The sequence below is a fragment of the Centruroides sculpturatus genome, unplaced genomic scaffold (assembly GCF_000671375.1).
Source record: "Centruroides sculpturatus isolate CEXI.00-Female unplaced genomic scaffold, Cexi_2.0 scaffold740, whole genome shotgun sequence".
Lineage (NCBI taxonomy): Eukaryota > Metazoa > Arthropoda > Arachnida > Scorpiones > Buthidae > Centruroides > Centruroides sculpturatus.
Window position 1 is genome coordinate 1,758 of NW_019385071.1, and position 17,634 is coordinate 19,391.

The window sequence follows — 17,634 nt, forward strand, 5'->3', positions numbered from 1 at the left end:
GCTATAGGCTACATATTGCACTTCGATTAATGTCCTGATTTTCAGAGCATTAATAAACTGCAATCAACAGCAACCCTGCATACAGTAATTCTATTGCACATATGGCGGTTCAGATATAGTTATTGTCATTAATACTATTACTTTTTTGCCATGTCAATATTAAAAGAGATTACATTATTTGTATATGGCAACACGACACGTGAAGAAGAGTGTTTCTCGAAGAAGTTTCAGTGGGAAACTGACCTCTATTTAGATGTTACAAACGCGAAAAAAACTCGAAAACTTTTATAGGACAGCTATCGAAATATTGTGTGCAGGGGTCTCGATGTAAGGTAAAAACAAACTGACAATTAACTTGTCAGCCTGTCGACGAAGCACAAACTAAAGAAAAACTACAAATTTACAGTGGTTTTTCTACTCAGACACAAGTAGGCAACTCTAAAACACTATCAATCCTGTTCATAGTGGGTTAGACCACGCCCACAATGGTAGATATGTTCTAACCTACAGTGGTGAGGGAATGGGCTCAACTTATCTAAGATAGATATTTCATGAAAAATTCTTGGAGAGTTGTTCGCCCAGATTCGATGCCAACTCATCCAAAGAGGTGAGCCAAGACGTTTACTGCCATGGCCATCACCCTTTATTCATTATTACACAGGGATTTTTAAAAAAAATTAAAAATACAAAATAAAACCAAAAATTATTCATTAAAATTTTTTTTACTTCAATTAACGCGTAACAAAAAAACTCAACAATTGATATTTCATTGTCTAGCTCTATTATTGCAAAGAGTGCGTTTTTCTATTGAGTAAAAAATGTTTTTTGATTCAAACAGTTATCAACCCTTGCCGAATACTTTCGAGTAAGAGATTTTTCACATATTATTGTTATTTATGCAAATAAGAAATTAATTCGAAAAATTAATTGCTTTGAAATGAAATTGCTCGGTGCAGATGATAATTTCTTTAATTCTCTATTCGGTATTCGGCCTATTCGGCGTATTTTTCACTATTCGGCCGAATACCGAATACCTATATTCTATATTCTATAATGTTCCTATATTCCGGCCGGATACTAACTGTATGCGTTATTACTACAATTAATATTTTGATAATAACTACACAATTATAAATAATTATAGTTTTATTTATTAAAGTTCAGTTACAATGTTGTTCAATAAAGTAATTAATAAACTATGAAGCATCATTAAATTACTGAAATATAGCCTACATATTGAAGTTTAAAGTAGATTGGTAGGTGTACCAATAAAGTAAGAAAAATATATAAATTTTTATACAGTCTTTTAATGTTTTTTTTTTGTAAAAATAGTATGCTTAATCGTTTTCTTCGGACATCCTTTGCATTTAATTTTAGTTGTTAATTTTAAGTTCTTATTTGATTGATTTGAACAGAGCTCGTTATTATTAATGACTAAATTTGTTCTTTAGGTACTTCTGGTTCAATTGTACAAAGCCGACTACTCTCGTGTTGAAAAAAAAGGAATTCCATTTCTTGCATTTCCTTTTATTATTTTTAATTTCTCTACATATTTATTAAAGATTTGTGTTTTATAATTAAACAAAATATCTGCAATATTTTTAGTTATTGCCAGTATCTTATTGAATTTTTCCCTATCCTATAACATTTTATTGGGACAATCAAAAATATCAGTAAAAGTTTCATCTTCAATTTATATATTCTGTATTCATACTTAGTGCATTTCCAATTAAAATAATATATCTTGCATAAAAGCAATTTTTTGAAAATATGTCCAAATTATTATATTTTCTTATCATAAGAATATGACGTCACGGTGCACTAAAAAATTCCAAAATGAACAAGAACATGTTTCCACCGATGTATTATAAAATTTTGCTATTATGCAAGCAAGATTTTCCTTAATGCCATTCAATCGAAAAGGAAGCATTATCAGAGATAAAATATTCTGATTTATAATACTGATTTCTCGATAATCGATATCATAATTAGAATATCGATAATCAAAATTTAGGATATCCTAAATTATAAATAAAATTAAAACTGCCACATTTACGTCATTGATTTAATTTACACAAGAAGACATGAGGTAGAAATGTGGAAAGTGCAATCAAGTACTGTGTCTTGAAGTGTACTTAAATATTGTCTGTGCTTAAATTGTCAATTTGTTTGCTGAAGCTTGTATCGAAATTGATAAAAGCACGTAGAAATAAAATAGAACAGACAACACGTTTTAGAGCGATAGAAAACGAACAGAAAACACATTATTTCCGAACTAGTTCTGTAGAAATTGAAAGACAAGCAGCACTTTTTTTCAACATTTTTTTATGTACCACCTTCGTGTCACAAATTATAATATCCATATTTGGTAAAATGAAATGACACGTATAATTACTATCTAAACACTCAATGTTTTTAAAACTCCCTTCATTGAGTAGCAGGCCCAGAAACGTGCGTCAATCGAAAAGGAAGCATTATCACAGATGAAATATTATGAACTTCCCTGTCCATACTCTAAACATATTTTAAGGTAAACTTGTAATTTAAATCAATTATTAAATTTTAAAAATAATAGTTTGAGATTTCACATAAAGCTATAGGCTACATATTGCACTTAAATTAATGTCCTGATTTTCGGAGCATTAATAAACTGCCATCAACAGCAACCCTACATACAGTAATTCTATTGCACAGATGGCGGTTCAGATATAGTTATTGTCATTAATAATATTACTTTTTTGCCATGTCGATATTAAAACGGATTACATTATTTTACATGGCAACACGACACGTGAAGAAGAGTGTCTCTCGGAAGAAGTTTCAATGGGAAACTGACCCCTATTTACATGTTACAAACGATAAGAAAACTCGAAAAATTCTATGTTGGTCAGCTTGTCAGCGAGGCACAAGCTGACGAAAAACTACAAATGTTCAGTAATTTTTCCACTCAGACCCAGGCAGGCAACTCTAAAAAGCTATCAATCCTGTTCGTTGTGAGTTAGACCACACCCACAATAGTAGATATGTTCTAACCTACAATAGTGAGGGACTAGGCTCAACGTATCTAAGATAGATCTTTCATGAAAATTTCTTTGAGAGTGCTTGCACAAATTCGATGCCAAATCATCCAAAGAGGTGGGCAAAGACGTTTACTGCCATGGCCATCACCCTTTATTCATTATTACACAGGGACTAATTCAAAAATTAAAAATAAAACCACAAATTAATCATTAAAATTTCTCTCTACTTCAACTAACGCGTAACAAAGAAACTCAACAATTGATCTTTCATTGTCTAGCTCTATTATTGAAAAGAGTGCGTTTTCCAATTGATTAAAAATGTTTTTTGATTCGTACAATTATCAACCCTTGCCCGAAACTTTCGAGTAAGTGATTTTTCACATATTATTGTTATTTATGCAAATAAGAAATTCATTCGAAAAATTAATGGCTTTAAAATGAAATTGTTCGGTTCAGATGATAATTTCTTTAAATTCATTTAGAGATTTTGACTCTTCGATATTCCTGAATGTAGCTTTTAAGCAAACATTTTTGTGTTTTGCTGTATTCTATGATCATTTTAATGTTGAATGAAAGGGTTGTATTTGCATGTGAGTTCAATAGCTTAGAGATTAAAGTCTTGTGCTAAGTAAATACATCTTAGGGCTTTTTACATTTACTGTTACTTACAAAAGTAAACAGAATACGTTTTTAACTTATTGAACCTAATTTAATAGACTTATTTGTCATCTGTAGCCTTTTCAATTCACTACAAGTAACAGATGAATTTATTGATGTATTCTCATAAATTATTAATTGAATTAGCAGTTAATAAATATATAATTTATAAGATGTTAAATTTTACTATATCTTGTTTTATAATAAGATGCTTATTGAAGATTTAAGTTTGATTTGTAAAAACTTCTTTTACTTACTGAAATTAATGAAATTTCACGAGTTTATTAAATAATGCTTTGTTTAGCTTACAGTTTGATAAGAAATTTTGTTAGACATTAAATGCAAAGTTCTTTAGAGTGTAATAATTTTTATAAAAGTTTACATAAGTGTTCATTGGCAAAATTTTATATATTCGATTTTAAAATTAAAATAAAGGTTTCGGTATTTAACATTTATTGTGTTATATGAATTTTCTGTTTTTATTTTCAGGGCAAGATCAGATGGACTTGCGGGTTTTGTAAATCCAAAAACTTTGGATCATGTTAAATATCGGCGCAAGAATAAAGGCCTATTGGAGCAGGACCAACCCGCAGAAATTGAATTTGGAAAGTCCATCTTGAAAAATCACATCAGTCCTGCATATAAACAAACAATGGAGAAGATCCGGCCGTTTTACGAGATTTCGTGCGATCGCTTTAACAGGTAAGTTATATTACTGTTTATACGTAATACAATTATATCACGTTGATACGTGCTTCTTGTTCTTAATTACTAATATTATACTTTTATCTACTTTAGACATTCTTGAGTCATTATAACAAGTCCAAAGTGGAGGTCCACTGTGGACTTGTTATAATGAGAAAAAAAAACACATAATTTCTGTAACGTAATTTTTTATGCTATTATACGACAATCCAGCATTTCGGGCCGACGTTTCTTCTCAGCAAACGTTACGTTTTTATTGTTATATTTTAATATGCCCATACAGCTGCAGAGTGAGATGGTGTCAGCTGGATAATTATTACGTGGGATAAAGATTCGTTTAATGAATTAGTGATATTAAATAAACGAAACTGTGTTGTAGTAAACAGGAAAATATTTAATAAAAGTTTTGCTTTGAAAATTTAAAATATCGCATTTCAAAGGTCTATTCCGAAAATGTTGAAAGATACATCTGGGTATACACTATAAACTATAAACATAACAAAAATTATATCTGCTGAGGAGTAACGTTTAGATGTAACCCGAAATGCTCGATTGTAGTGGCATATAAAATCTTCTATGTACTGTACAGAACAGTATGAACGGTAAATATATTTTAATTTAAAATTGTGTTTTTTTTNTATACTTTTATCTACTTTAGACATTCTTGAGTCATTATAACAAGTCCAAAGTGGAGGTCCACTGTGGACTTGTTATAATGAGAAAAAAAAACACATAATTTCTGTAACGTAATTTTTTATGCTATTATACGACAATCCAGCATTTCGGGCCGACGTTTCTTCTCAGCAAACGGTACGTTTTTATTGTTATATTTTAATATGCCCATACAGCTGCAGAGTGAGATGGTGTAAGCTGGATAATTATTACGTGAGATAAAAATTCGTTTAATGAATTAGTGATGTTTAATTAAACGAAACTGTGTTGTAATAAACAGGAAAATATTTAATAAAAGTTTTACAGGGAAAATTTAAAATATAGCATTTCAAAGGTTTATTCCGTAAATGTTGAAAGATACATCTGGGTATACACTATAAACTATAAACATAAAAAAAAATTATATCTGCTGAGGAGTAACGTTGACCCGAAATGCTCGATTGTATTGGCATATAAAATCTTCTATGTACTGTACAGAACAGTATGAACAGTAAATATATTTTAATTTGAAATTGTGTTTTTCTTCCTTCATTATAACAAACCCTAGTACACAAAGAAGAACCAAAATAGACAAAAGCATAATACAGTGTTATAATATAGTACGGAATAAGCCGCAAAAAGACGCCGACGTAATCTTAGAATATAGTTCATTTACGTAGTTCATTGAAGTATAATATAGTAAGAAATGGTCATACCAAAATTTCCTAACTACACCATAAGTGATTTCAGATGTATCCGAAATCACTTACATACAATGAATAACGTCTCAATTTTCTTTTCTTTTTCACGTCAAATATATGAATATGATTTCTTAATATTAGTTGTAATTTAATTTGACAAATTTATAGTCAGTACATTATTTTTACTTTTTCGGCTCTGTTGTATATAATAGAGATAAAGTATGGCGATCGTTCAAAAAATAATTACTAAGAATTCTACATATCATAAATCTTACAACAGACTCTGGGGATCTTGAAACGTCCAGAAATGCAACAAAAATCGGGGCATTTTCTACTACAACTAATAACTATGGACCTGCTATAACTAATAACTATGGTGATGTTATTGAGTATATCGATATGCGACATATGCATCCTCTATATATATTCAAAGTTCGATAGAGCGCCACTGTCCACCTCTGAGATCGCCATTAAACAGACAAATCTCAAAGATAAGAATTACATACACTAACAAGTTCTGCACATAACTTTAAATTTGAATTAGAGGAGGCACTATATGTCCACAAAATAATAATAAATTTAATTACGTCGGAAGGCATCGAAACTTTAATCGTGAATCAGAATGCATTTTCCTCTATGTAAATGGCCCAAGCGTTGTGTTGCCGTATCTTANATAATACAGTGTTATAATATAGTACGGAATAAGCCGCAAAAAGACGCCGACGTAATCTTAGAATATAGTTCATTTACATAGTTCATTGAAGTATAATATAGTAAGAAATGGTCATACCAAAATTTCCTAACTACACCATAAGTGATTTCAGATGTATCCGAAATCACTTACATACAATGAACACACGTCTGAATTTTCTCTTCTTTCTCACATCAAATATATGAATATGATTTCTTAATATTAGTTGTAATTTAATGTGACAAATTTATAGTCAGTACATTATTTTTACTTTTTCGGCTCTGTTGTATATAATACAGGAAAAGTATGGCGATCGTTCAAAAAATAATTACTATGACTTTTACATATCATAAATTTTACAACAGACACTGGGGATCTTGAAACGTCCAGAAATGCTACAAAAATCGGGGCATTTTCTGCTATAACTAATAACTATGGACCTGCTATAACTAATAACTATTGTGATGTTATTGATATATCGTTATGCGACATATGCATCCTCTATATATATTCAAAGCTCGATAGAGCGCCACAGTCCACCTCTGAGATCGCCATTAAACAGAAAAATCTCAAAGATAAGAATTACATACACTAACAAGTTCTGCACATAACTTTAAATTTTAATTAGAGGAGGCACAACATGTCCACAAAATAATTATAAATTTAATTACGTCGGAAGGCATCGAAACTTTAATCGTGAATCAGAATGCATTTTCCTCTATGTAAATGCCCCAAGCGTTGTGTTACCATATCTGAACAGGCATCTAAGCGATAATTTGTTTATTTCATGGGCTATTTTAGACAATATATAATTAAATATTTTCCAAGTAATGCATTATAAATTCTCTATAAGTTTTTTTAAATATTTACTGCATTGTAAATTTTTTTTCTACTTATAGTCAGCGATTGGTTGAAGAAAAGGACGACAATGAATTAAATCCTGACATTATGGGTCGTCCAACGAAAGTCAAAATGATTGAAAACTTAAGAAAGAACGAAAATTGCATGGAAAATGATAACACCATTGCATATAATATTGGACACACCATTGGATATACCATCGGTTGGGCCATTAAAGATACAAAGAAATTAAAAAAAGCCGGATCGTTCTTTAAGGCAGTATGGAAGCCAGTAAAGAGGTGAGTTTCTGTATATGTCAGTACAAACAAAGTCCGATTTAGCTCGGTCATTCGTTTGCCTTTACATTTCTCAGTAAATACAGTTTGATACTAAACCAAAGTACCTCAAACAGCAACAATTGTACAGAATATTAAGATGTAGGAAAAGATTTGAGCTTAAAAACTTCGTACCTATTATGAGAATGGCATAACTTCCTTATATTTTTGGCGCTATATCGATATTTAGCAAACTAGTTTTATTTCTAATCCAATGAACAGATATGCTACAAACGAAAATAATAATAACTAGCAATTATTTGTAAATATAACATTTCACGAGTAATGTAATATTTGCAATTAATCAATATAAACACAGCCGACATTGCGCTCACAATATGTTTTTATAAAATTCAACTTCAGATATCTTTTCAAATAACAATTATATTTGTTTTTTCTCATACAGATCAGCGCAGAAGTTATGGAGAGGAATGAAAAATGGAGAAACTGAATACATTCAGTTTGATTAATGATCTCTTTGTCTCCATCATTTTTTAATACACCTTTTTTGTTTTTTCTCTTATTTCAAAATGTCCAAAAAAATTAGAAGAGAAATCTATAAAAATAACAAAAAAAGGATTTTAAATTTTAATTTTCTTTTTGTTACTTGCATTTTTATGCATTTATTCTAGTTTTAGTTAGTTTTTTAATACATTTTTTGTTTTTTCTCTTTCTTTCAAAATGTTCAAAAAAATTAAAAGAGAAATCTATAAAAATAACCAAAAAAAATTTTTTTAATTTTAATTTTCTTTTTGTTACTTGCATTTTTATGCATTTGTTTTAATTTACATTGTTTTCATTTTATTTTTCTTTATAATTTTTTTGTTTTATCTATTAGAATTTGCAAAGAATTTGTGAATAGAAATATTTATAAGTAAAAAGAGAATCATTTTAACAGAAATTTACTTTTATTCATTTCTAATGATATGACAAGTTTAAATAAAGCAAAAAAATGCTAAGGTTGCTTTTAAAGCAAGACAGGTATTACCTGCACACATCAATTTGCATATAAATTGTGCCACAATTAAATGGAAAGCATTTTTTATTTGCTATTGATATGTATGGGCATGATTTCTGTCCAGAACATTTTTTGAAATTAATGTCAGAAACATCTATATTTGATGTATTGCAATATTTCTTTTAACATTCAAATATAATTGGGAGAAGAGCTGCTTTAGAAGTGTATGTGAGAAGAGCATATATTTCGTGCACTTTAACATGCTTTCAGAACCTCATGTTTAATTTTAATTTTCGATTATTCATTTGAATTTTATTGCATTTTGTTTAATTTGCATTGTTTTTATTTTGTTTTTTCGTGTTGTTTATTTGTTTCATGTTTTATCAATATAATATCTAATATAAATGTAAGAATATATTTTTATAAGNTTTTCTTGTATTAATTTTAAATGATCTGATAAGTTTAAATAAAGCAAGAAACACTAAGGTTGCTTTTTGAGCAAGAAAGGTATTACTTGCAGCACATGAACTTGCATATAAATTGTGCCACAATTAAATAGAAAGCTTTTTTTTTGTTTTGCTATAGGCATGATTTCTGTCCAGAAAATTTTTTGAAATTAATTATGTCAGAAACATCTATATTTAATGTATTGCAATATTTCTTTTAACATTCAAATATAATAGTGGGAAGAGCTGTTATAAAAGTGTATATGAGAAGAGCATATATTTCGTGCGCTTTTTAACATGCCTTCAAAACGTCATGTTTAATTTTAATTTTCTTTTATTCATTTGTATTTTATTGCATTTCTTTTAATTTGCATCGTTTTTATTTTGCTATTCCGTGTTTTGTTTAATCGTTCCATGTTTTATAATATTTAATATAACTGTAAGAAGAAATTTTTATAAGAAACAAGAAAATCATGTTCAATTTAATTATATTTTATTTATTTCAATTTAATTGTATTTATTGTAATTATCGTTGTTTTTATTTAATTTCGTTCGTTGTTTATCTATTTTATATTTAAAAATGCTAAAAAAATTGATAAAAAAATTATATAAGTAAAAAAAACTATTGTATATATCAATTTTCTTTTATTTATTTAAATTTAATTGTATTTATTTCAATTCTTTTTGTTTTTATTTTATCTTCCTTATTTTATATTTAAAAATGCTAAAAAAAATGTTTAAAAAATTTCATAAGTAAAAAAAAATCATGTATTTTTCAATCTTGTAATGTATATTATTTTAATTATATATTTATTTACTTATTTATTTGTTTAACATTATAATATATTCGAAAAAAAATTTAAAGTACAAAAATAAAGAAATTGAATAAAATTATGAAATAAAGCAAATTGTTTGTGTGAACTTTATTTGTTTTGTTTTAATGTTAAGAATATCTGCTGTATTTGATTTATTATTATAATAATTAGAACAGTGGCGTGCTGTCATTAGAAGGGGTGGAAGCGCCGCTTCTCCTGTATTTTATAAAAAATAAATACATATTAATTTTAATTATATGAAAATAATCGCACAATATTTTATTATAACCGCATTATGTATTTTATTACAAATTTTTATACTACACTTGAAAAAAAGATTTTTATTGCATATTAAAATATTAGTGATGGAATGGAATCTCTGTATTGTCAATTCCAAAAAGTCAGATTTGCGCACGCGATTTACACAGCACCAACCTCACCCAGTTTAGCCGATGGAAGCCTACGACCTTGGGTTGAAGCTACACATTCCAACGCTTCCAATTATATCCGGGACTGGTTCCGGGCTGTTAGCCGCCCGCCCGCTAGATATTTGGCCGATTACGTGAATAACGAGTAGATTTATAACCAGGGCTGTGGAGTCGCGTAAAAATCTACCGACTCCAACTTCGACTTTTCCTTACCATCCGACTCCGACTCGGGCTAAAGCATCAAAACTCCACGACTCCGACTCCGACTCCTCAGCCCTGTTTATAACTTAACCCAACCGATAAGAATTTACTATGTTTTTACGATAGTTCTGTATAGTTGACGGGAGTTAAAAAAACCCATTAAAATATTTGATATATTTATTACACTCTCCGATTTTATATTACTCTCGGATTTTAATGTCAAACAAGTGATATTACGATTTCGTATGTCCCGTCTTTAAGGGGATGTAGATAAAACGTGTACAATTCTTGTATAATGTTAAGAAATTAACCGTTACTTCGACAGCGTCATTTACAACTAAATTTAATGAATGAGAGAGATGCACGTGGTACGGAAAAAGCTCTAGAATTTATTTTCCTTAAATTTACTATTTATGTATCCGTTTGTCATAAAAATTTGTCTTTCCACTTTTTTCCCGAGACTACAAATATTCGAGTACAAAGTAACTGGTTTCGACTTATTTCTACTTAAGTAGTAGCACAGCCTACAATAAGAACAGCCTAGCCATTTGCTTTGAATACGTGTGTCGATTCCTGAGGCGGTTTGCACATAATCCTCACTAGGAGCGCTGATGACCGGACTATTCGATCAAGTGATCAATGGTAATTCTGTTGCAAAAACGTGCTTATGATAGATTTAAAAAAATTAAAATTTCGAAAATATTGTTACAATTTTTGTAATAACTCCGGATGTATTTCTTCATAATTCGAAGTTTAGACTATTTACAAAAAGTCAAAATAACTTTTGAGTCCATCATTATCCTTTTTTACACTATCACAAAAGTAACAGTCTTAAAAAATTTTTGCTTTGAAGAACTCTTCTTAAACACAGGTAAAAATTGGTAAAAAAAACTTCACAAGGTTAAAAAAAGATCAAGTGTCAGCCTTTTCTTGTAGGTTTCTGTCACTTTTACAATTAAAAACACAAAGAAATTGTTCACCCTTTTCATTTTTATCTACTTTTTTATCCACTTAAAAAAGTGGATAAAAAAGTAGATAATATATATATATATAAATGGACATGTATGTCCCTATATTTCACTTTTCCGCCAAAACTACACATCGCACGTGAATGGTGTTTGTATGTGGTGGTAGCCCCAAGTCTCCATTCGTGCATAGGGGTGGTTGCGTCTCGATAGCTATAAGTGTGCAGGAGATATGGGATTCAAAGTGATTAAAAGTGGTTGAAAGTGGCTTTCTATTTCGAATGTTTTTTTGAATTTGTTCGAATTTAATTCGAACAATGTTCGAATTTGTTCGAATTAAATTCGAACATGAAATTCGAATATTGGTTCGATTATAGAACGATTGTAAACGTTCCAGAAACGTTGAAAATAGTTTGTTTGAGTTGACGTGAACAGGAGACGTTCAGAAAGAGAATCGGGACCAGGTCTCTAATTAGTCTGGAAACGGGGGACCTAATTCTTGCATTCTGTGAAAACGGGTAAGATTGACTACAATGTAATTATCTTAATCTTCACTATCGTTACTTTTTAAAAACCCAGCGAAGCAAGTCCTTGCAGTTAGTTTAGAATAAAAATATCAAATCGAATAAATATTTGACTTAAGAATTCAGTCTAATCAAAAGATAAGATGAATTATCATTGTAAACAACTATTTTTATATAAATCGTAAACTCAACAATTTACAATAAATTGGATGAATATGATTAATCAATAAGCTAACTATATATATATATATATATATATATATATATATATATATATATATGCGCAGATAAGATGCAGAACAAAGGTGACAGCAATGTTTTAAAATAATTTAAAAAAGTATAAACCAACATTTAGTAACTATAGAAATATATAACTTTAGTAACTGATTTCAAAGAAATGGATCAACAGAATTCGTAATATTCCTAATTAGGTTCATTCATATAACACGTGTAACCGTGGTCTAAGAGTTCGGTATTATATTCAAATTTGTTGTATTGAACGCATTACATTTGTTTCAATTTACTTACTTTTTGTACAGTTATAGCGAAATTTGGAGGAAGTTAAGACAGTATAAATTAATAATCTTCCATTCTGATGTAGAGAGCGTGCAGTAAACTATTCACGCTCCAAGCAGCATGCTTCTACACATTTTTGACAGACACTGTGGTCATCAATTTATACTGTCAAATTCTGCGTTGAGATGAGATGGCATGTCATCTAGTGATATTCTCTGCCATCTCTGAACTTGTATGACAGATTACCATACGTCGTATCTGTCAGCTATTTAGGCCTACTCTCTATCCTGCAAAGATAGTTTACTTGATTTTTATCATTTGAAAAATGATAAATAATTTGTAAATATATATCTTGAATTACTGTACGTATTTCAAAGTATTATATTTATCAATGCTTGTAAATATCCAATGACTGACCCTATTGTTTTAAATTTTGTGAATACAGTATAATTTAGAAAAACAACAATGACTAATTAAATTGATAATTAATCATACTAATGTATAGTTACCACGTGATTATATAACACAAGATGACTCCGGCTGCGCCTGATGCTGTGCAGTCCATATCCCGAGTTATCTGAAGTAAAGGCCTTAAGAACGTAAAAAAAGGTGCCTTGACTTATAAATTTTATAAAGATGTAAGATCAGCATATATACATCGTTATTTATGATGTCTGCAAATTTCATTAGTATTTTCGCCGCGAAAATATTTTATGACAATTTATTAATTAGGTAAGTAATTGCGCTGTTGTTTTTATGGGAGTTTTTTAATGAAAAAATTAATTAAATCGTTCCAAACGTCTCTTTGACCGATTTGACTGCGGTAAAATTTTTTAACACCCTATTGGATGTGTGAGAATCTTGAAAAAGAGAGATTGTTCTAAAGGAATTATTCATGTTAAATAATGTTTTAATCTCGAATAGAAACATAATATTTTATAACTATAACAGTTTAATTCACACAAGGAATGTTGATACTTTCGTTTTTGGAAACGAAAGGAAGTTTACTTTTTTTCCTACGGCGGAATTGGAAGTTGAGTCAAAAGCAGCCGCATCCGAGACTAGGCCGTCTTTTAGGCCATCGACTCATACAAAAGGGATATTTTCCCGCCACTCCCGGCAGTTTAATGAGGTACAAACATACCATAGGGACAGTTCATCGAAAGAAGTACTTGCCGTATAACATACGACAAAGGTCATTCCAAGATAGGAGGACAGCGACATAGATGTTGACCTTATTGTAATAGTGTATTCATAGATTTTACGATTCCTAAGAGTCTCTCTATTCGTGAACGATAAGACAGCGTTCATATACGAGATACTTATGGAAATTGTGAAGGTAGTATGCATTAATAGATTGATGTGAACTCTCTCTCCGCGCATAAGTGTTAGATTTCGCGCAATTAGGTTAAATTTTGATCTAAGTAGGATAGTTTGATCTCTCTATGGGATAGCTCCCGAATGTAATATTAGTAACTCTATTTATTATATTTTGTTTCAATTGTGTATTTTCTTGTGTATTCATTCTTTAGTTTAGTTATATTAAATTTATTGTTATATGAACAACCTTATTCATTGTGCACTCCAACTTACTGAACGGTTGACCCCTTTAGCGTTTATCGGACATTGTAACTCGAACGTTACAGTTGGTTTTAATTAAAGATAATCGCGAGTTAAACCGCGAAATAATAGTTTAGTTGGTGTCGGGAATTACGACAGGAGACTGGATTATACAATCGTAGGTCTCACCTTTCATATAAATACTTTTAAAGCTCCCCTTAAAAGTTTGAGATCAAATTGCAAAATCTTGTGCCGATTAAGTGGTACACAAGTTCTATCAACTTTGTTCTATAAGTTTATCTCATAAATGTTTAAATGGCATTAGCAGATTTTTTTGTTTTTGTTCAGTAAAATTTTTTCCATAACTTTTTTTCGATTCATTCGTAATTTAGCAGCATAAAAATCGAAAATATTGTGTTATATTTGAACATATGCGATAAGTTAGCGGCCATCATGCTTTAAACCAATATTCCCATGAGGCGTACATGAGAACTAGCCGGGAAAGCTGTTCTCAAGATCTACCAGATGGTAAACAATGTAGACTGCAATTGTGAAATTTTAGGCCTCGATAAATGAAAGAATAACTATCTCGCAGCTTTATTTTTCAAATGAAAACATTTATTTTGAATCTTTTATATTTTTTATATACTTTACGTGTAAAAACACTTTTCGGAGAAGTTATTATTTTGTGGGGTAACTGATTTCAAAGAAATGGATCAACAGAATTCGTAATATTCCTAATTAGGTTCATTCATATAACACGTGTAACCGTGGTCTAAGAGTTCGGTATTATATTCAAATTTGTTGTATTGAACGCATTACATTTGTTTCAATTTACTTACTTTTTGTACAGTTATAGCGAAATTTGGAGGAAGTTAAGACAGTATAAATTAATAATCTTCCATTCTGATGTAGAGAGCGTGCAGTAAACTATTCACGCTCCAAGCAGCATGCTTCTACACATTTTTGACAGACACTGTGGTCATCAATTTATACTGTCAAATTCTGCGTTGAGATGAGATGGCATGTCATCTAGTGATATTCTCTGCCATCTCTGAACTTGTATGACAGATTACCATACGTCGTATCTGTCAGCTATTTAGGCCTACTCTCTATCCTGCAAAGATAGTTTACTTGATTTTTATCATTTGAAAAATGATAAATAATTTGTAAATATATATCTTGAATTACTGTACGTATTTCAAAGTATTATATTTATCAATGCTTGTAAATATCCAATGACTGACCCTATTGTTTTAAATTTTGTGAATACAGTATAATTTAGAAAAACAACAATGACTAATTAAATTGATAATTAATCATACTAATGTATAGTTACCACGTGATTATATAACACAAGATGACTCCGGCTGCGCCTGATGCTGTGCAGTCCATATCCCGAGTTATCTGAAGTAAAGGCCTTAAGAACGTAAAAAAAGGTGCCTTGACTTATAAATTTTATAAAGATGTAAGATCAGCATATATACATCGTTATTTATGATGTCTGCAAATTTCATTAGTATTTTCGCCGCGAAAATATTTTATGACAATTTATTAATTAGGTAAGTAATTGCGCTGTTGTTTTTATGGGAGTTTTTTAATGAAAAAATTAATTAAATCGTTCCAAACGTCTCTTTNATATATAATTAAGTCCAAATATTGAATACAGTATGTGACGATTTAATATAGGCATTAATTCCTAAACGGATTCGTGTAAAAACATCGAGAATAATATAGCATAATATATAGAAAAAAAAACAGAAAAATACAGCCACTTAAATAACTTAATTTCTTAAGTGCTTTTAAAAAATGTGTTGTCTGTTCCACTTAATGAAAGCTCATCTTCATTGACAGTTGAATGACACGTTTTCTGTTTTTTCATTACATCAGTTACTACCACTGCTGAAGAGAAAATCGAATATATTCCACTTGTCCACTTATCATCTAAAAATACAAATATATGTAGATATATTTATTAACATTTTCACAAGGAGATAATTCGGTAAAAATATTTATTAATTAGTATGAATAAAATTATAAATATTACTTGAATAATGAAATCTGTTTTAATGTAGAAAAATCCTGCCATAGAGAAAATCCATGCTTGCTCTGAATTTCTTCATAAAACATACTAACTGAAATTATAAGTAGAATAAAACTTAGTAAACAAAATAAATACTACTAAGTTTTATTAAAATTATCATCTATTCTGTATAATTAACATACAAATACTTTAATTTTATTTCTTTTTAGTATTGAATATTGTAGTGCTATGTAAAAACTCATAATAAACAGTACAAAAACTCCGTGCATCGAATATTTTTCCATTGAATTAAGTCCTCCTTGGCGTGTGATGTTTTTGTAAAATACGAATAAAAGTAAACGAAATACTTAAAACCACATAAATCCTTCTACAAAAGTTTTGTAAAGTTTGTGTAATCTATGTAACAGAAGTTGATGTTTTGTTCATTTTTTCTGTATTACAACGAGCTCACAATTTTTAACAAGATCGATTCCAAATGGTTTGGTGACGCAAGTAATTGGATAAAAAGTTTTTTTTGTTTATGCCGGATGAAACGTGTATTTGTTAGTGATATGCCTGTATGATGGCTTTGTGTATTATTAACAATACGGCGCTTTTTTTGTACATTTTAGAAAAATTTTAAGGATATTTTAATTTGTTCTATTTTTCGGAAAGAATAAAAATGATGTACAGGGAACGCATTTGCTCAAGTACGATGTACAGGGGCAAAACAATCTCTAAAAAATTTAGCAGATTGGGACGAAAAGTTGCAGACCGGCATTATGAAATCCGGAAAACTTTACTTGACTAGCATGTTTGCTTCGCCCGATTTCGTGCCTAATTAACTCTAATTGTGTCCACTCCATCACTGAAGGGCATTTATTAAAATTAAAAATGTACTGTTCTGAAGTGAAAAATCCGGAGTTGTTAGATGTGGAAAATTAAATACTTGTAGATTTTTCACACGGTAACACTTACGATTGCACGCGGGCAAGTGCTTTATGTTACCTGTTGCAGTAATTATATTGTGCATCTATTTCGCGCGATATCATTGTCATAGTAATTAAGTGGATATGATATATATATTACAAAATTATATTCAGTATTAATGTTTTGTTAAAATTTTTACAAGATATTATTATTTATTTATTGTGAAATTTTGCCGCCCCCTAGAAAGTGCCGCCCGAGGCGGGCCGCCCCTGCCGCCCCTACTACACTACGCCACTGGCTATAAGCTACATATAGAGGTAAGCCAAGACGTTTACTGCCATGGCCATCACCCTTTATTCATTATTACACAGGGACTAATTCAAAAATTAAAAATAAAACCACAAATTAATCATTAAAATTTCTCTCTACTTCAACTAACGCGTAACAAAGAAACTCAACAATTGATCTTTCATTGTCTAGCTCTATTATTGAAAAGAGTGCGTTTTCCAATTGATTAAAAATGTTTTTTGATTCGTACAATTATCAACCCTTGCCCGAAACTTTCGAGTAAGTGATTTTTCACATATTATTGTTATTTATGCAAATAAGAAATTCATTCGAAAAATTAATGGCTTTAAAATGAAATTGCTCGGTGCAGATGATAATTA

At 29.9% G+C, this 17,634-nt stretch overlaps 1 protein-coding gene across 2 annotated transcripts; it reads left to right on the forward strand.

The window, feature by feature from the left end:
- The first annotated feature begins 768 nt into the window (after positions 1-768).
- Positions 769-8,146, forward strand: LOC111634214. Of its 2 annotated transcripts, none has more exons than XM_023378934.1 (4): positions 769-865; positions 4,167-4,379; positions 7,325-7,564; positions 8,007-8,146. In XM_023378934.1, the coding sequence occupies exons 1-4, from the start codon at positions 819-821 to the stop codon at positions 8,068-8,070; spliced, it is 564 nt and encodes a 187-aa protein (XP_023234702.1). In that variant the 5' UTR covers positions 769-818; the 3' UTR covers positions 8,071-8,146. The 2 variants fall into 2 exon arrangements, with proteins under 2 accessions (XP_023234702.1, XP_023234704.1); XM_023378936.1 differs by lacking the exon at positions 769-865 and adding an exon at positions 3,285-3,385.
- Positions 8,147-17,634: the final 9,488 nt, after the last annotated feature.

Bases quoted from the DNA above. Each gene is read 5' to 3' on its own strand.
- LOC111634214 (XM_023378934.1), top strand. From the start codon at position 819: ATGTTTTTTGATTCAAACAGTTATCAACCCTTGCCGAATACTTTCGA. The intron at 866-4,166 runs GTAAGAGATTTT...TTTTATTTTCAG, and splicing joins CCCTTGCCGAATACTTTCGA to GGCAAGATCAGATGGACTTG. The intron at 4,380-7,324 runs GTAAGTTATATT...TTCTACTTATAG, and splicing joins TCGTGCGATCGCTTTAACAG to TCAGCGATTGGTTGAAGAAA.